Source organism: Amblyomma mixtum, chromosome 3 (assembly GCF_055824585.1).
Source record: "Amblyomma mixtum isolate Tamu chromosome 3, ASM5582458v1, whole genome shotgun sequence".
Taxonomy (NCBI): Eukaryota; Metazoa; Arthropoda; class Arachnida; order Ixodida; family Ixodidae; genus Amblyomma; species Amblyomma mixtum.
In genome coordinates, this window is record NC_143014.1 from 35,987,965 (window position 1) to 36,008,528 (window position 20,564).

At 49.8% G+C, this 20,564-nt stretch overlaps 1 protein-coding gene across 2 annotated transcripts in view; it reads right to left on the reverse strand.

Annotated features, from left to right (window-relative positions):
- The window catches only part of cpx (synaptic transmission protein complexin), a 167,005-nt gene that overhangs the window by 130,710 nt on the left and 15,731 nt on the right, over positions 1–20,564 (reverse strand). Inside the window, exon 1 of one of the 2 annotated variants that reach the window (XM_089578701.1) lies at positions 928–1,073. The exons of the other annotated variant lie outside the window; for it this stretch is intronic. Coding sequence (XP_089434827.1) covers positions 928–940 — 13 coding nt within the window. The 5' untranslated portion in view covers positions 941–1,073. Of the gene's footprint in view, positions 1–927; positions 1,074–20,564 lie in introns of those variants that run through there. 2 annotated transcript variants of the gene reach the window in all.

Consider the following 20,564-nt stretch of genomic DNA (forward strand, 5'->3'; position numbering starts at 1 on the left):
CAATCTCGCATTAAAAAAAAAGGCAAAATTAATGCGAAAGAAAAAGCTCGCCAACGGGAGGCAGCAGTGCCAAAAAGCCGTGCTATGCACAACCATCAGTCACTCGGACAGCGGTTCCTCCGGGGTCATTACGCGCGGCCATCCTGGTAGAAGTGTTGGTCGCCAGGGGATAGTCTCTCGTACGCAGTAATGGCCCAAAGGCCGCTGCAGCCAGCCTAAGAGCAGCTTTTTTTTCACGCAAGAAGCGTCCCTGGCGTCCGTCGCCGGTCTCGCTGTCGTCGTCGGCGCGTGACCGCAGGCCTCTCCGGCGCGACGCGGGCAGCATCCGTCCACCGGACGCTTGACAGGCTCTCATGTTTAATTCAGGCGCCGGGCGCCCTCTCGTGCTGTCCGGCGCAACCCTCGCCGTCAATCGATGCGGTCGTCCTGATGGGCGCCATTTTCGAATGCAGGCTCGCCCCACGGGACCCAGCAAGCGGCTCGGGTCACTCACGCTGTCCCGAACCTTGCACTTGGACGCAGCGCAACTGCGACGTCCCGCTCCGGGCTACTCGCGCACGACTCGGCAGCCGCGGGGCAGGCTCGCGGCGGGCATCCCCCGTGTTTCTGAGATCAGACGCCGCCGGAGAGGCCCGCCACGGGACTACAGCACCCGCGGCTCTGAGCCGCGTCGACCACTACCAGGCTCGCGCGCAAAACTGCGCCCGCAACTAAGGAGCAAAAAAGAAGCAAGGCCCCGAGAAACGGCCACCGTGCAAGTATAAGAAAAAGGACCAGCCATCCCGAGAAGATGCCTTTTATTCAGCCAAGACTACAGAGCAACCATGCTGGCCTACGAGTCTACCGCAAGCCGGCCAGAACAAAAGCTCTCGACGCTAAGGCAGCACAACGAACCAAAAGCGAACAAACTCTTCGGCGGCTCCTTACCTACGAAGTCCATGGCGCTGCCGGTGGATGAGACGCAAAACAACTAGCAACGCGCGCTGCTCGGCACTCGGCTTCCGCGACACATCCGGTCAAATGCGCGGCCGCTGCCACAAGAACGCGCAGCCGTACTGCGGCACACGGAGCGCGGTTCGCGCTGCCACCACCAGTGCGGCGCTATTGTCCGCGCTCGCAGCGCCCTGGTTGCCAGCCGCCTGCGCACGCGCGACGCCTCGGGGCTCCACGAGGCGCCGCCAGCGTGCTCGCCGATCGAGACCGCGCTTCCGGACGGGGGCGGCGGCCCAGCGCTGGGGGTTCGCGCGACCTTGGCACTAGGTCAAGGGTGGCCCAGAATAAAAGTTTTCCCCGGCACAACCCACCGGCGCCCTAATGTGCCACCCGCGCGGACCAAGTGCTCGCTGCCGGCCGACGGGACACAATAGAGCAACTGCGCTCATTAGCTGCACTGCCCCCGTCTTTCGGTGGCCGCTTCCTGTGGGCGCTTACGATGTGTCGAGATGCGTCCCGTGCTTTTATTGATGGCCGTGCGCCCCGGGATTCGTCGCCGGAACCCTCTTCCCGCGCAAACTTGCGCGCGATAATGCTGCAAGTCGGCGACGAAACACCCGAAGCTGGCTTTGCCGCAGCACAACTCTTATTGAGGCAAAGCAAACTTAAAAAACAAAGATGAACCAAGTTTGTAGTGAACGGTTGGGCCCTAGCAACGAAGAGAGAAAAACTCGAATATTCTTAAGCAGGCACATAAAGTTGAAAAAAAAAACTAATCTTCAGTGTTGTGTAATGTAACTGCCTTGGAGAAGTGAAAAATTACAAGATCATTTGGTTCACACCAGAAATATCTAGTCAATGAAGTTGAGCCAACTTCCATCACTCCTATACTTGTGGTTTTTTCGTATATTGCACTCCTTAAAAAGTAAACAAACAAAAACGGTAATATTCCGTCGCGCGCATTTATAAGCGAGCCAGAAAGCGCGTATACTATCGCTTGCTCTTTAAAACGTTCGGGGAATAGTTGGAATGAAGATTAAATTTCTGCGAGAAATTGCTAAGGTCAGTTTATGAGGTGATTTCTATCATGCTTCAGGGTTGTTCGAGCTTGTTCGCATCGAATTGGCTGGAAAGAAGTTGAAGCGAAATGCGAGGCTGTCTTCGGTCGCAAAACGCTTGCTCATAAGTTCTGCGCGAACCCGTAGCAAAAACAATATTTTCGCTATTAAGACATTGCAGCAATACAAGAAGAAGTTTTACAGATACACCATTTTTCCACAAGGCAGTGGCGGTGTGCTTTCAACTCTTCCTCAGTACGAACAACCACTCAGATGCCGTGAAGGGTACTGGCGTGAAGGCGTGTTTCTGCTGTAAATTTGGCACACGGCAGGCGGCGCACGTCATGAAGACAAAGAAATTGGTTTGGTTTATGGGTTTATTGTGGTTTAACGTCCCAAAGCGACTCAGGCTATGAGGGACGCCGTAGTGAAGGGCTTCGGAAATTTCGACTACCTGGGGTTCTTTACCGTGCACTCACATCGCACAGTACACGGGCCTTTAGAATTTCGCCTGCATCGAAATTCGGTCGCCGCGACAACCGTGTGCGAACTTTTGTTCAGATTTTTGTGCTTTCGAAACGCGGAGTCACTGAAACCAACCACTCTGGTAATTTCTTTGTCCACCGCGGTGGACAAAGAAATTACCAGAGTGGTTGGTTTCAGTGACTCCGCGTTTCGAAAGCACAAAAATCTGAACAAAAGTTCGCACACGGTTGTGCTTCTATGTCCAATGGCTCTGGCCCAACGTCTTGCACTGTTTTCTAATCAGTCCACCTCTCGCTCCGGCCACGCTAATACAGCACTGGCCCTAACACGCGCATTCATTTTCGTCTCTGTTTTTAGTTTAAAGCGCTGTGATATCTCATGACACCTCCGAATCTGTGGGTGTTACAAGCGTTTGCAGAGAGAAGGCATTTGAACTCAATCATTTAGCTGAGAATGATACAGTGTAGGACGCATTCTACAAATGAAACTTTTTCTATCTGAATCAAGGTTCCGCACTGCTCTATTTAAAAAGTGAAGAACGGCTGCGAATAAAGCTTCCCCCACAGGTTAAGCACTAGGCTGCCTAAGGTTCAGTTTCAATATTTTTGTTAATTTTGATGTAAATGAGATTCCCGCTGCGGCGGCGATCAAGCTGCACATCTTAATGAAGGGCGAAATTAAAAATGAATACACAACAATGAAATAAAACAAGTCACGCTGCTATATTATGCTGCCTTGTGAATGCCATGCTCCAGGGCCTGAGAAAGTTTTGAGTTGTAAGGTAAAATAGTTTTCAGTCACCTAATTAGCCTTCGTATGATTTTACAACACATCTTTATTTTCCCTGCATTAACGTGGCTAACAGTATTATGTTATAAAACCACCATTCATAAAGTAAAGTTATGACACGGAGGACGGCACCTGCGAGGTCATTTCAATAGGTCAAACTCATCCTTTTTTGAGTGAAAACTGTGAGCAGGAAATTAATAACAGTAACCTCACGTACTTCTTTCAAGGTCGCAGATAAAGGTCGCTGCTTTTGAAGGAAACATATCGCATAAGACGTTAGATAGAGCAGTGTCAATGTATATTGGTTTAAAAACACTTTCACATTTACTATGAACTGCTGTCTTGCTACAGTGTCGATATCAAAAAGGGGAGCAAGAGGGCTGATCAAAAATTAGAAGCAGAGGGTAAAAAAAAGTACACCGAAAAAAGTTGGTAGGGGATTATCATCGTTAAACCGAGTAGACGTGCGAAAGCAGGTGTTCATTTTTCATTTGGAGGGAACACTTAAGCTCCGCCTAAAGAGCATGACGCGATATCTTCAGTGGATTAATGCCCATATGTTCAGAATTGGCATTCTCTACTTAACACTCATAGATGGCGGCGACTGCTCGTATACCACTACCAGCGCAGTGGCGCAGCGGTTAAGCGATGCGCCACTGCTTACCCGAGCTTACCCGAGCTTACCCGAGCTTACCCGAGTTAGTACTCGAGCTACTCGGGTCGCTAGGCAACTGCGCAAGATGGAAAGAACGTGCGTACGTACGGTTACAAGATTCTTGGTTGGCGTTGGCTTGGTCGGTGCTGGTGAGCGTATGAGTGCTTTCGCACTAAAAGCAGAAATATCAGTTTTAACACAGAGTACAGTTGAGAAATTGAGCTGCGAAAAACCGCTGCGTTGCCGAGACCGAAATGTCGGTCCCGAAACACTTTGGGATTTTGTTCGGCCTACAACCACGTGGTCTGCCTCACCAGAAGAGCAAGGAAAGAAAGAAACAACTGCGTCTTTGTGACAAATTTACGGGCTATTACAGCAGCCAGACGTGTGGTGCGCAAAGTGCGTATGACATCTAAAAAAAGAAAAAAACTTTTTGCGCCCGCCACCACGATGCGTCTCACGACACTGTAGACTACTGTTTGCGCCACTGAATCGTATAGGATTAAGTTGTCAGCAGTTCATTAAGAGAAAAACAAAAGTACGATAGTCAGATTCAACTCAAGAGAACAGCAGCGAATGCCCCTCAACGAAGGCCTTCGAGCTATCTGCGCTGACAGGTTCTCGTGACCGTGGTTGATCCCCTAATGTGAAACTGCAGCTGGCTGTCAGGTGCCTCCGTGAAATAGGATTAACCGCGAAGTCCTGACAATCGGTCAATGTCATTGGCTGGAGGGCTCCCTTTGAGGGGCATTTGCCGCTGCGTTCGTGAGTCGTATCCGACATAGGTATATACGGTGTGCATTTTGTCTCAACGCAGCCGACCATCATTCCATGATGCTTCGGGACAGCGCCGGTTGAAAGAGGGGGTAAGCTCCGTCATGGGCGAAGCGGAGGTAGCAACGGGAGTGCCGCCTAGATAGCTACGTGGAATTCCGCAGAGCAATTATAGCCTTTTCTGGATCCGGCCAGCGTCGCGAGCAGTTGTCAACCGCGATGCTCCCCGCCTCCCGCCGAAGGCGTACGGGAAATCTCGTCTCGCGCTGTCGCCGCTCTTCTGGTTTTGGGCAGCGAAGCGAGCAGAGCAAAAGCTCAATAGAAGGCCCCTTGCGTACGGCCGCCATTCTCGGCGCGAGTAAACGCTCGCTGCCGTTACCGCCGAAGTCACGCCTCTGCCTCAGCCGGTAAGTATGAAGCCCTTCTTACGTAGCCTTCGACATCGTATAGGAATGCCTCGTTGATGTTTTCTACCTAGCCGGCCCACTCTGTGTATAACCTGCAAATGTAATAAATAGCACCCGAGTGTATACGCCTCGTCTCCAGCCCTTTGTTACCTCGAGCACGGAACCTTCCGCGATTAGCGGGTGAAGACTAAGTGTCCGCGGAGCGGAAGCTGGGCGGAAAGCTACCCCCACTTCGCCACAGCGTGCTTGATCTCGCAGCGATGAACTTCGAATGATTTGCAGTACCTTATCGAAAGAAGCACTTAGGACATGTTTAAAAAAAAGTGCGGAAGAAGCAGTTGAAAAAGCGCCTAAGGACACGCGTACTAAACTCGATGCAAATACGAAATGTAACGGCATAGCTAATGGAGCGAAATGGAATGCGGCATACGTGCGGAGTTACTGCGTAAGATAAAACAGAAGGCGGAAAAAAAAAACGAAGGCCTCAGTAGATGAAAAGTGTGTCACATGCTGTACACGTAGTTAGGAATTTATTTAGCGCTGAAAGTTTGCTCGTCGTGCTCTAAGAAATTGGAATAGTGAAACCAACATGGAACTCTTCCAGAGTGATCTATTTTAATTGGATGCCACCTTTTCTCACTGCGTCGCCAACGAATTTCGCCAAGCATGCAGGGAAAAGTAGCGAAGAAAACGAGAAGACTGAAAGTGCAGCACTGATACTAAAAATATGTGCAATAAAAAAAGAAGAACCAGCCAACCACAAGTTGCGCGCTGCCTTTCTTGGTTAAGAAGTCGGCAGAATCTTGTGCTAGACGGTGTAGGAGCTCTTGGCATTTCCAACTAGTACAGCCCACGAGTGTTCTTTACGTCAAGACGCGCAGTAGCTGCCAGCCAGTGTTGGGCCAACACCGAGGCCGACATCCCGAGGCTGAGCAAAGGACAAGCGTTGACGGTCGAGCTTTTATCTCGAGCGCACAGAAGTCACCGACCAAGTACGGCCCAGACACCGCAGGCTGTCCCACACTTGACTTGAATGCGGTCGTTATTCTCGACTGACGATGAATACGAGAGTGACGAGCATGCATACGAGGGAAAAAACTGCGGCGCTTTGGAGCCGCAATGTCCGTTTCTGTAGACGCGGAGCGACGCGAGTCGAATACTGCCGTCAGCACGCCTACTGAAAAGACATCAGCGTGGGGGTGGGACTGCCACAGGGCAAGCGAAAATCGCATGAGGCTACCGCCAGCGAACTTGCCTACGGAGGACCGAGAACGTGCGAACCCGTTTTTTAAAAAAAAATGTTTCGGTGCCGTTGCGTTTCTCGACAAGCCGAGCACGACGCGCATGATGTCCTGTGGGCGCCATGGTCCCGTCGTGTCGTTGCAGCTGCGAAGATGATTGGTCGCTTTGCATTGGAAATCGACGCCTCGTGCTATACTCGCTGCCTGCAGAACGCCGGCTTTCCAGTGCGAGCCAGGCCGGCAGTTCTCGCGCGGAAAAGAAGGGTTGGCTGCCAATAGGCTGTGATTCGTGAGGCCATCGATTTTACAATTTGGCCACGCCATCGCTCGTGTTCAGTCCTGTCCTCGAACGTTTCCTGCGCGCACTTCGTTCCGTCGCTGCCGTTCAAAGCGAAGATCCGGTCGGGTTTTCTTCAAACGAACCTCAGACACGACACGTGCCCTTCTAGCAAGCTCGGCGAATTGCGAAGCAGCCGAGAGATTGGCCTGTGGTAAAGGTTCAGCGTAACGGGATTTGCGACTCAGGAAGGAATGCTGTTTGGGCGTGAAACTTGCTTAGTTGCGCAGTTACTGCGAAGCTAAGCTCTTTGCTCGCTGTGGGTTTTCGCTATGGCGTCTGCCTACGCTTTTGCCTACGGCGTTTGCTTACGCTTTTCGCTAAGGCGTTTCGCTGCTGGCGTTACGAAGCGAACAACGGATAACTTAGGTCTTGCCTGATGCTCTATTTATCTGGTGTTTATGCTAGCACACCTTAATTGCTGCCTGCCACTCCAGTGCACCTGTATGACTACAGCTGACGTATCTAATTACATTACCCTTAGGCATATATTTAGTGTGATGACTGCTAGCAGCATGCAGGAAAAGACCCCTAGGCCCATTTCACCCTGACTCCCCCCCTCTTATTTATTTTTCCACATGTAATTCATTTCTTGCCATTGGGCTCTTTATGTTCCGGGCAGTTTTGGATAATTTCTGTTAGCAGATACGTCTCAATCCTATTTCGCCGAGGTGTTTTTCCTCGAGGTTTATGAGGCCGTGAAGCCATCCCAAGCTATACTTGCAGCTCTTCTGACTGGTTGTTGCGATACAGTTTGCTGCAGAAACAAAAGCACAATTCACGGTCCTCTCACGCCCACTTAAAGGGACACAGAGCAGAAATAGAAGTTGGCCTGTACCGATTCAAAACGGCGACAATCCGTCCTTTTCGGTAAGGCGTCAAGAATTTGAACAGACCGGAGGAAATATTCTTAAAACCAACTTTCACGGTGATAAACTGTTCTTTTGCTGCCGAAATGCGCCACAACAGCCAGAGAGAGCCAAAAAACCAGCTTTAATGCGACAGCATTAGGACGGCCAAGAAGGCGGAAACTGCCCGACGTCGGCGTCCACCTGTCAGCCGTGGCAGGTGGTCTTGAGGGGGATTTCCCTCTCCACCTGTCACGGTTGGCAGGCAGAGAGAAATTCCCCTCTTCCTTTGCAGAGGAGCGGAGGAAGAGGCCAGACTAAGAACGACTTAGCAGAAATGAATAGAAGAAGTGATTAGGAACAGAAATGGAATAAGAGCAGATTGAGAATGGATCGGTGAGTGAAGGAAAACGGCTATCCTTCACTCCGTAGTGTCCTCAAGCTCCCTTTAAACTTCAGGCCGTTCTTGTACGTGAACAGAGGCCGTATGTTGTAAAGATTTGTTTCGTTATTCATTAATATTCCGCCCTTATGCTTTGGTTAGCACCATCCTTAATACTAGAGACAGCGACTTGTATTATTTGCTTGCTGTCAGCTGTCGTAGGCATTAGCGACGAATGGTGGAGGAGAAAAAAAGAACGCTGAAAAATATGCCCCAAATTAACATTTCTGGTCAGGATAATATGTTGGTTATGCTCCCCCTATTTCGTTCTGATTATACTTCCGCTTGGTCAGAGGGCCAAGCGCTGCAATGCCTGGCACAGGTCACTCAGTGCGGTAGATGATAAAGGAATAGAATAAAAGAAGAAACACTGTTACTTATGCCGACCCTCATGACCTTGCGGCCATCTCGAAGGACATGTGGGAACTAAATAACAATATCTCGAAACGGGAATCACGGTGCACAAAATGAGACAAAGGCGGCAACGGACGGCTGAGGAAGCAGCTCGAGAGTAATTCGGACTGACTTGCATCGCATTCCAAGACACTACTCTGCACTTCGCTCCCGTCAAACGGCAGACACACAATCGGCAATCCAGCTCTGTGATCAGGTATTCAAGACGCAGCATCCTCATTAGGGCAGCCTACCAACGCCAAGCTCTTGAAAGCTGCCCTCATTAGTGCGGTGTTATATAGACGCCAGATTCTTACAGCTGGCGAGACAGGGGCATAAAAGCGCCGCACGCCAGCTGCAGGATCTGAACGAGCAAGGGCGACGAGCGTCCCTCCGCTCCTCCTCGATTAGTTATTCAGTGGGCACCCGTCGAGGCCACGTGGTTCTCTGACCGCTGACACCTATCTGGGAGCCTACGCTCGGATTCGCATCCCTGATACACGGAATCGGAGCCGCAATTAGCGAGGGTTCGCCAAGGATTCGGCTGGCGCTACCATACACGTGTGGTGTCGCTGTAACCTCCTGACGGTACAGAGCCTTTCCCTTTGCGAAACACGGCTAATAGTTCGTCACCCAACCGCCAGGAGCAGTAGTGCATAACTGCTTCAGCTTTGGTTTCAGTACACAGATTAGATTAAGATAGAGTGATTAGATTAGATTAGATTAAGACAGACAGATATAGATAGATGAGAACAAAACATAACAGGCAGACAGATGGATAGATCGATAGCAGTCAGGAAATCAAACAACGTGTAATTTACGCCATTCTGTGCCTGTAATGAAGACAGCAGAAATAGCTCAAAACTCATCATGCAACAGACAAAAATATTAGAAGCCATTCTGCCTTCTTCCCTACATAGCCGTGGGGCGGATCGTAAATTGAGCCCATTTATACGCAATCGTCTGAGGCACGTTACTCACGGGTGACGCCACGTTGAGCTACGCACGCGTTCAGAGGTCACCTTGAAGGAGAGCTGACGGGAAAGGCAGTAAGACTGCGCACGCAGACGACACCGGTGGGTGAAGCGGGCGTCTGTGGGCTACGCTGCGAGGCGCGAATCAGGAGGAGGCAGCAGCCACGAATGCGGCCGAATCTAATTGCTTCTGTTTGCAGTGTGGTCGGGCGCGAAACGTAAAACGCGGCAAAGAGCCCGCGGTGGAACGCCTCTTCTACCGCCGAGTGCCGTCGCCAGCAGTGGACTCGTTGTGTCCCACCGCACCCCTAAGTGATCTGGCCGCTGACGACGACTCGGCGAGAAGTTCCAGGCCTGGCCCCCGGCACAATGAGACGCAGACAGAGAAGCCCTGTCACCGTATTGTGTCGCACGAAGGTGACAGAAATGTTTACACGGTCGGCGCCATCGATGACAGCTAAGAGCAGGGTGATATGAGCGCGTTTCGGCAAGTCCGGACAGCGGCAAATAAGAAGACATGCCTTCCTGACGTCGCTGAGAGCGGCCTTTCGGGAAGGCGCTGCAGTGCTAAGAGTGGTCCGGATGACGAGGCGTTCGCAAAATGATCTCCTTTCGTCGCATATCTGGTGCAGGCCTGAGTGCCCAGACACATTGGTAGTGCCCATCGAAGCCAACTGGAATTCATGGAGAAAAGTCGTTCTCCGGTATTCGAGGCAACTGTGTGCCAACGAACTCGCATATGCCGTATATCGCATCTGCCGTAGGCTTGAGGCTGTATTTTACATTTTTTAATCGCGTTTGTTTAAGCCCCTACTGAATCAGCTCATGAAAGATGATTTAAATTCTTGATTTCAAATGTGTTTTCAAACTTTGACTCATAATCGTCCGCGCCTATGCTGAAGACGTCCGTTCTGCACTCGCGCATCTGCCTTGTCTCCCGTGAGGTGCTGCCAGTCTGGTGAATGAGTTTATAACGACATTCGTAGTCCGCTCGTCAGCAACTCCGATTTTCCTCTGGAATGGATTTATACGTAACTGAATAAGAATTATAAAATTTTCATGGAAGAGGTAGGCAATGCACTGTAATCGGTTTGTTGAGTGGTGACCATGAGCGGCTCGCTCATGGTCACCGTTCAACTCGGTGCCGCGATAATTTGAACTCAGATCCAGTGAAGAACAGACTGTACGTATACAGGGTGATTTTTTTTAGCCTTCACCAATTTTTGTTTTAAAAATTGTTGGAGATACGTCGGTGCAGTCAGCTGATCTGGATTGTGCAGCAAGGCGGACATTAGGTACCGCATACAGACGAATAATTATGCGATGTGTTAATTTAAATTTACTAATAATTTTTTATTTTTGTTTCAAAGGGCAATGTTATATTGCGAAATTGATGACCATCAACATCGAAGGTGAGCCCTGTTTTAAATTTTTCTTAATCGACAATTTGTCTCAAAATATCGAACGTCAAAAGCGCTGTGTCCTGTCGACTTCGTTTCTTTCTCCTCTTCTTTCTGCGCTAGGAATTCGGTCCGAAATACCTATTTGAACTATCCTTGAGTTGGCTTTCCCGCATCACCTAATTATAATATGGCGCTGCTGAGCGTGGTGTCGGCGCCGAAATCAAGTTAACTTTTTCCGCACCATCAAATAGACCAAATGCGCCTGTATTCTATGCATAAGAAGCGCGAGAGACGCAACTTTATAAATATGCGATGTGGGAGCGCCAACTCAACCAGCTTTCAAATGCTTATTTTTGAGGTTCCATATTTCCAAACGCACTGCCTCTTAAGCAAATTTAAAAACATGGCTCATCTTCAGTGTTGACGGCCATGATTAATCGCAATATAACCTTGCTCCCTAAAATCAAAATTAAAAATTTCTTAGTGAAGATAATTAATCGTCTAATTATTGATCCATATGAAGTACATAATATCCGCTTTGCTGTGTAATGCCAGTTTAACAGACCGCACCGATGTATCGCTCACAGTTTTTTAAAATCAAAACCTGTAAAGGTTAAAGAAAATCACCCTGTAGACGAGTATCAGTATAGTCGAAATTTTGAGCACAAGTTAAAAAGCAACTGGTGCGATCCGCGTTGTTGCCGCTCAGTAGTTGGTCTCAGGCCCTAATTTTATGCGCAAGCCAACAAGGAGGAATTTCATGGTTTAGAGCTATTATCAAAACGAACAAAGAGAAGAGCGTTAGTGCTGACCTCACCACAAGATAATATGCTGTATCACCCGTCCTGCGACTTCACAGATTCGGTACTTCAACGGTACATTTGTCGCCACAAATTTCGAGTGCTGGTATCTCTCAAGATCTAAACCCGCCATTAAAAAGCAGTTCACATAGTCAGTGCGACTAAGAACAGGCCTAATAAACAGACCTTATGTTTAAATCTGTACGGTTTCACAAGCTTCAGTGTTTGTACTGGTCTAACAAAAAACCATTATCCCGCGCCCTCTTGGTGTAACGGCAATTTTTGCACATGTACGCAGCTGTACTGCTGGTTAGTGCAGCTTGGGTGGCAACATGTCACTGACCATTCTTTTTAAGAATTCCAAATATCGCGGTGGCTTAGTGGCTGCAGTGTTCGGGTGCTGAGTCCAAGGACGGTGCATCGAATCTCGGCGGGGGCAGAAACGCCCGCGGACTGTGAGAATGTCAGGCGCATGCTAAGGAACCGTAGGCGGTCGGAATTAATCACGAGCCCTCCACTGCTGAGTCTCTCATACTCAATGTGAAGCTTTGGAACGTTAAACCCCGCATATCATGTCATTATCATTAGTTTTTTTCGCAAGTCGTCTTACCTCAGTATTGATTCAGCCGACTGCAATGACTCGATGTTAGCGTCCTTCCACAAATCCCATAGTCCCGCGCTCAGTGAATAGTACAAACAACCATGTTTTAGCCCAGGAATTAAAATTTATGCGAAAACATTCCTGCAGTTAGAGCTTCCTGTGTGCTATAAGACCTCAGGTGGTCTAAATATACCGAAGCACAGCAGCGACACCGCTTGCTAAAAGCACCAGTTTCCCCGGGGTATAAAATCTCGCATGCAGCACTAAAATATTCTAATATTCCCCTCCAAGCGCCCTGGAAAGCGAACAGCGCCTCGCACGAGGACACGCTCCTTTCGCGAGACTTCATGGGATCTGCGTCGCCGCCAGAGGATCCCACGCTCGCAACGAGTTTAAGGGAATCAGTTGCGCTCTACTCTGGAGAACCTGTTTTTCGGCGCAGGACCGTCTCTCCTCATTCTTTTCGCCCGAGGACACCTTCCAGTCGTCACATCTCATTCCGTTTCCACCTTCGGCGCTCCAGCTAGCCCGCCCCCTTTCTTTATCCCCATCTCTTCAGACTGCGCCATTCACGGGGCGCCGGCTGCTCATCCGTTTTTCTTTTTCTTGAATGGGGCACAAACATAGCTGCGCAAACCGAAGCAAAGCGCGCCTGATTCTCAGTGTCGCGAAATGAAAAGGAAGAATAAGGCAAGCGGCCGTCCTTTTTTATCCTTAGAGAAAAAGCTAAGGGAGAAAAGATTTGCATACTCCTCTTGGTTCGCAATCCGCCTTTCAAGAACGCACGTAGCGCCGCCGCCACGTCGCTATGCGTCGTGGATATCCTCGGGCCCCGACGAAGCTTGGGGTCAAGTGGGAAATCTCTCGAGCGAGCGCGCGTTTCCCCATCCTCTTTTGTCTTCGTCACTCTGAGAGCAGGGGCGATAACTTTAATAAAAACAAAGTTACCGCCGCCGGCCGCAGGAGGGCCCAGAGAGAGCGACTCGCGTACGCGTACTTCATCATCATCAACTGTTGTTCTCTTGCCCCGCAGTACCACGAGGCCCCGCACAGTCGCGCGCTCGCCTTCAAAAAGAGAAGATGAGGAGGCGCGATGATACGAGTTCCTCGGAGAGGTTTCATAGCAGCGTGAGTCCTCGGAACGAGCTCTAGGTGCCACTTCTCAGGATGACACGCATCCACCGCGTGCCGCTTGAGCCAGCCAATGGGCGCCTGGCCCGCAATCCCTAGAGGCTGGCTTCACAGCTTCGCGCCTTTCCCCTGAGACGCATGCAATCAAGCGCGTCGCGCTCGCGCCCTTTGCGCATTAGGAGGGCGCGAGTTTGCGCCCTCCCTAACGCAGATTCTGTGGCCAGGGATGACGATCATTCTTCGGCGGCAACCATGTTTTCAGCAGCCATTACTTCCCGCTTTGTTTCCATCTCTTGGCGAAGCAGCGGCGCTGTCTGATTAGTCGCTCGAAAGAGGCACCACAGCGCGTGCGCGCGCGAGCGCAAGGCGTCCTTTCAAGGGTCACGTCGCGTGAAACGAGAGTTCGAAACAAGACGTGCGCACAAAAGAAAGAGAGAGAGAGAAAGAAACAAAATGAAGACAGGAGCTGGCAGAGTCTGTCAATCGCCAGAACAATGAGGTCGCGAAAACAAAACACTCGTCAGATGCGACGCTCCGTTCCAGCGGCATTTTGCAGCGCGGATTGACAATGGAAGCGGAACAACCGCTGATTTTTTCTTCCACGCTGGATTCTATAGCTTTTGTCGCGTGTTTGGAACGAAGAATAATTTCGTGCACCAAAGAGAGAGAGACCCGCCAAGAAAGCGCAAAAATTATACTAACCGGAAAAAAAAGGGAAACAGGGCGCTATTGTTGCACACGACGCGAGGAGCGTCAGCTCTTTCACACGCGCATCAGTCCTAACCAGCGGTGAGGCGCATAGCGTGAACCACACGCGGGCGATGAAGCAGCCCGCCTCATTCTTTGTCAGGCGTTTCATCCTAACGACGACGCCGTCAACTTCTGTGTCGCGTCTCAGAGGACAACGAAATGAGACAACCCGAAAAAAAAGGAAGGGAGAAAACGATGCGGGCTGCATGCGAAGACGTGGTTAGAGCGGTGTGCTTCTGACAACCATTTCCCGATGATGTCGAGAGGCGCGCTAAAAATTCCACCCTAGTGTTCCGCCCCCGCACAGAGGCAATGAGGCGAGCTGATAGAGGGTACGTGACCTCTGCGCTTCTTCGCGCTTCGCATTTTTGCCGCCGCCACCATGTACCCATCGGCCCCGAAAAAAGAAAACAGCACACAGCAATACCCTGGAAACAGAATGCATGTCTCCGGCTCTGGATGGAGGAGGCAGCACGTATGCGGAGATAACGCACAGATACAAAAACGCAGCCCGCAAGTCTGGGCCCGACGTTGTACGGCCGGAGAGCGGTTCATGATCGCAGATATGAGGCGCCACCGCTGTGAGCAGCGGTTGCGAAAGTTCTGCTCTTGCCAGAAGCACTGCAGATGCAGCAAACACGTGCCGACGAGCCATTCCTACGTGACAATGCGCCCTCAATGCTGCTCCCAAACTTGCGTCAAGGTAAAAGTATTCTGTTCGCTGCAAAAAAAAGCCAAAACGGTCGAATATTACGGGGCGAAATACAGGGCCTAAAGATGGATATAGCGTTCACCAAGCGTGCTCAGTATGTAGTGAACATGAACCGTGGTTAATGCCCTCTCCTTCTCTATAGCCTGCGCAAAGAAATGCCGGCACTTTACGCGTCTCTATACAGTATCGCAACTGAGCTTAAGTTAGGTGAAGCAAGCCTAACAATGGTTGACCTGCCTTAACTGAGCGCTCAAAGAGCGTGACTCAGAAAGAAATTGACCTGGGTACTATTGAGCTAAAATGTTTGCGTATTGGTAAATGCCATGAGCCGTAGTCAGCCAACAAGTGATTATCTCACAACATTTATTTTTGCAGCATGAAACAAGCGTAAGTCGACTCGCGTTAATTGACACTACTCAGAGTTTGAAACGCCTCTCCGCGTCATCATACCCTAAGTGGGCGGAATTCGATGCAAGACAAGCAAGCACCTAAGGGTAAGTTATTAATGCAGAAAGTAAAGCTGCGAATTAGCCTGTCGTGAACAGTGATTCTAGAGCTCATATTCACTGACACAGTGACCCTGGCGAAGGTGTACTTCGACGCCGTATTATTTCCCTTACGTGGTGCAGCATGGGTGCTAGGTTCGCGCGGCTATGTATATATAGCTTATTTCATTTCCTGCAAATGACTGTGCACAGTGGCCGCTCACTCGCCTTGTCCGAAAATAATTTCGGACAAGGCTTGGACATCTGCGCGCGATCGGCGCGAACTTGATCACTTTGTTATTTTGTAAATAGTGTACAAAGCTCTCTCCTCTGTCCTTTCCTGCTATTGCCCCCCTCCATACTTCTCCTCGCTACCCTCTACCTTTCACCTCCGCCGGCTGCAAGTCGGGTGCTTAAGATATTAGACAGCAATTGCCGCGGCCGGAAACACTCTTTTCCTTCAACTTTTCTCTCTTTTTTTTTCTTTTGAATAAAACACTACCACCACACCCTGTGAATGGATGTCGTGTGTGTTCATGAAAACATAAGAGCCAGAGTCTGGATTTGATTGACTAATGTAGCCGCCATGGCATCAAACGTCACGAAGCGATAATCAAAGCCTGCTAGTACACATGCTAAAATCCTGGTTTTGCAGCACTTTTTGCTTGAGCACGACGACGTACCATATTCTTATCCAGAGCGAAACACACTATTGGTAGGTTTTTACCTCTGAAGCAGCATTGTTTGCGCACCTGAATGTTCCCGAATAAAAAATATTTGAGCTGACCGAATTCACCGCTTGATTCAAGAGCTTAGAAACGGCGCACGTGAAGCGATTGTTGACCAGCCATTCTATCGTGTTTCTGTGACTGAGTGCCGGATGTGACTTCGACGAACCAAATTATACGAAATAATGATGTTATGAAAGCATATGCTTTCATTTACACGCAGTTATAAAAGGCTGATCAAAAAAATGAAACAACTGAACTGAAGCAGCGTACTTGACGCCGCTTATCGTAAAACAGCGGTGCAAAGACACCTCTCGAACAGCTTCGAACACCTCTCGAACAGTAAGTGCCCTCGACATGATCGCACTGCACAATGCAGGAAGCACCCCAGTAGGCCACGAATCTGTGCTTGAAAATAAGTCCGAATTATTTTGTGCCATTCATCACCGAAGTCGCGCTCTTGTTGAACAGGAGGAGCCTCTGAGCTGCTACGGTGAGCGGTAGTAGGCAATGTTCAGAACTGTTGCGAGTGCTCAAAGCCTATATATAGGGTCATTCGAAAACTGTACCCGATTTGAAAACAGTGGCATCAGGAACTGCCGCAACTTTAATTACGACGAGCGAATGCCACTCGCCCGTCTGTGCAAGTCACGCAGAGCACTATAAGAGGGCCATTCGCGTGGCCTGTGCTGATCGCGGTGCTTGCGGCACTTCTCCCTGGGGGGCCACTAGAGAACCCTCTCGTTGTCACTAGGCGAGAAGGAAACGCGTCGCCGCGGGAAGCCTCGTAAGGCCCTGGCGCAACTCCCGTCAGCTTCCGGGACCTACTTTCTCGTCAGCTGCAACATCACAGCAGGACGGCGAGTGATCGGGCAACGCGGCAAAAAGAAAAAAAAAAAGAAACTGGCAACCGCGACTGTTCCTTGCATCTCTGGTGGGCAGTGAGCGGAGCGTCTGACGCTGAATTTGTTTTGCAATAATTCTTCGTTCGGTTAACTGCAACTTTATTCAAAGGGGCAGACTTATCTGAACAGACCGGAATAACTTTGACGTCTTCTTTCTTTAGCGAAGAAAAGAGCAATTTGTCACTTATGCAAAACAGGCAGAAAAAAAATTACAAAAAATAATATCTTACAGGGGCTCATAATGGTTTTATAAAATAGAGCCGCCGCGATGGCTCAGTGGTTATGATGCTCGGCTGCTGAACCGAAAGACGTGGATTCGATCCCTGACGCGGCGGTCGCATCTCAGTGGAGATGAAATGCTAGAGGCCCGTGCACTGTGCGGTGTCAGTGCACGCCAGAGAACCCCAGGGGGTCCAAATTATCGGCAGCCCTCCAATACGAGGTCCCTCATAGCCCGAGTCGCTTTGGGACCTCAAACCCTTTAAAACCAAACAAAACCAATTCAAAACTGCTCTGACGTGTGCGGTAGCTCTAGAATTACCTCATGAGAGTCTTGATACTTGCGACAATAAATAGGGCTTTTGAAATATCTGGTAATTTGCAGAGAGAACGCAATTGTCTTTTTAATTACATTGTCCAATTTTGGAAAGGTATTACCTTCTTGCTGCAACGTGTTTTGCGCACCTTAAACGCATGCGCCCAAAACTTTAAAAAACTAACAGCATTAGCTTTCAATTCTTGAAAAGTCGCTCTTCCAATGAGCAGCTTGGAGGAAAAAAAAGATAACATAGGCGGTGTGCTTGATGGGGTAGGCGATTAGCAACTGACTATTTCTCAGCTACCGGTTGAATTTTGCGAACAGTTAAAAACAACAATCTCGCACCGAACGCCTGCGCCATCACCATCGTGCCGCTCTTCTGTGCCCATTTACTGCAAAAGTCATCAGCAAAATATGTTAGGCAGAAAACATCGCTGCGTTCAAAATTACGCAAGTTTATGCAAAAAGGACGCGTGAATAGGCCACCAGTAATCGCTGCAGGGTAACCTCGCAAAGGTCAAGCTGTTTGCTACGGCCAAGAACAGGCAGCAAGCGACGTATAATCTTTTGTTACGATCCTATAGCAGGGAGGAGCAATTTATGTACACCCGGACGCAGTTAATAAATAGCGCTCAGATAAGCTGGCTGGAAACGAAGCCAAATACAAAACGCCGACGTCTACGATAAGGAAACAAAACAAAGAATAATAAACCAATCTGCCGTTTGAAAACTCATGACTCGATTATAAAGTGAGCGCCGAAAACAAAACAAAAAAGAAGGAAACGTTATTTTTCGAACAGCCGCTTTCGCTCAATTTTCTCCGGGGCGCGCCGGCCGAGAAACTACCGCAGCAACTGCCGCCCTAAAATAAACGGCAGCGCTACACCCGCGCATTCTTCTCGAAATCCGAGAAAAGCTTGTTTATCTTGAGGCTCGTAGTGCCGCGCGGGAAAGCCAGTGCTCCCGGGTGCGGACCGGCCACTTTCTCCAGGATGCCAGAAATGCGCGCACCTCATCAGTTAGGCTGTGCGTCGTAAGCCTCGGCGCCGACGACAGCCGCCTCCGTAGGCTGCACACGGAGCGCCCGAGCCGCTTATTCTTCACGACCCTCAGTCACACGATTCCGGTCCGACATGATTAGGCTCTTCCCGCACGCGGGGGACCCGAACCAGCAACGATATACGCGGGGAAGGCTCCATTTTGGGCTGTGGCCCAATATGCGTTGCAACATTTATCTCGCTTGACACTTCCGCGCCTCTGCACGCTTACAGCGTTGGTTAGCCACAAAAACTAGCGAGCGGACAATGAGGCCGCCTCAAGTGATGAAATGGTCCCGAAGGAAGAGCTGCACGCTGCATATTTTCGTGGAGCGATGCCCTGAATGATAAGCAAGTTTAGGGCATGACGATGAAACGTGGGTGAATTTTTTTTACCTCAGAACAGAAAATCACAAACAAAAAACGGTGTAATTACTATTTTCTACAGGCTACTTACAGGATCTGGCCTAGTATAGAAACTGACGTAGAATAGTGATTTGGGCTAGTTGGTTGACTGACCGCCCAAAGGCAAAGCAGCGCAGCGAATAAGGACGACAGGAAAGACGACACACATGTTGACTGCTACCAATTCATCATCATCATCATCATCATCATCATCATCATCATCATCATCAGCCTGACTACACCCACTGCAGGGCAAAGGCCTCTCCCATGTCACTCCAATTAACCCTGTCCTTTGTCAGTTGCCCCCACTGTATTCCCGCAAACTTCTTAATCTCATCTGCCCACCTAACTTTCTGCCGTCCCCTGCTACGTTTGCTTTCTCTTGGAATCCACTCCGTTACCCTTAAGAACCAGCGGTTATCTTGCCTTCGCTGGTCCTTAAGGGTATCTTGCTACCAATTAAAATGGTTTATTTAGGTGTGCAGTATGTACCGACGAAAAAAAGATTAAAAACACAACGCGGTCATAGCGGGCGAAAACAGGGTTTTTTCCCCCTATGAACGCGTGGCGTCTTCAGTCTTTTTCCTCGTCGGGATATACTGCGCACCCAAATAAACAGTTTTCAGTTGGTAGCAGTCAGCGTGTGTGTTGTCTGTCCTGTCGTCCTTGTTTGTTGTGCTGCTATGCCTGTTGATAGAAGTTGGTAGCAATTAAACAGCTAATGTAAAGAAAAGTCCTTTCAGTAATGTCACACCATGTTTAAACGAGGTAAATTGACTTTTCTTGTGTATGTCTATTGCCCGACTGAAGCATGCTCCGGCGAAAATGGAGCCAAGAGTATTTACGAAGAGAGACTCATCCACGGCGCCACCGCTGGCAATAGCCATCTCGCACACGCTAACTGAAATGCATCAGTGCATTTATATTTTTCCACAACGGCCGGCCGGGCAGCAGCACCTCACAATCCTCGCAGCAGCCTAATGCTATGCGCGAACGACTGAGAGACGGGAAATGAAAGCGAGGAAGGTGAAATGACGACGGTCTTCTCAATGTGTTTCGTGAGCTTACTCGGCGCATTTGGACTTGTGTGTTCGTTTTTGCAAGCGAGGAAAAGAAGTCCGAGACTTCCAGGCGCTGCACGTTAAAGAAAGCAATTCGTACTTTTATTGCGGCCCGTTAAGAGTGAGCCAGGTTCCACTTTTATAAGCGACTGAAACTGTTGTAGAAGTATTTTCTGGGGGGGGGGGGGGGGGGGGGGGGGCTAGTTCAACGGCGAGGAGAGTTGAGTGGAGCGGAATAAAAATTCCTGAAGTTTGGCGACCCATATGCAAACAGACCAGCAATCTCGTGTGTACAAAAGCAGTCAGTGCGTCATACCCATTTAAAGCGAGGAATGGATCGACTGCATTCTAATACCGTAGGGAGTCACGATGTGTCGCATGTGTGTGCTTCAACGCGGCGAGGTTTACAGCGCAAACAATGAGCGCCGAAAAGCCACAGCAGGAGGCAAAGAGCCAAGGACAAATACGGGCGCGCGCGCACATCGGGCAGGCGGACCAAACAAGATGAAGGGGCGAGAACGAAAGAAAGAAAAAGAAAAAAATGCGGGGATGGCTGCGTGAGGCAGCCGACAATTATGGAGATTTGGCGTCCCAAAGCAACGCCGCCGCCGCCGCCGCGGAGGTCTGGCCATCGACTCGGGCTGCGGTTCTTTAACGCGCAGCAGAATCCC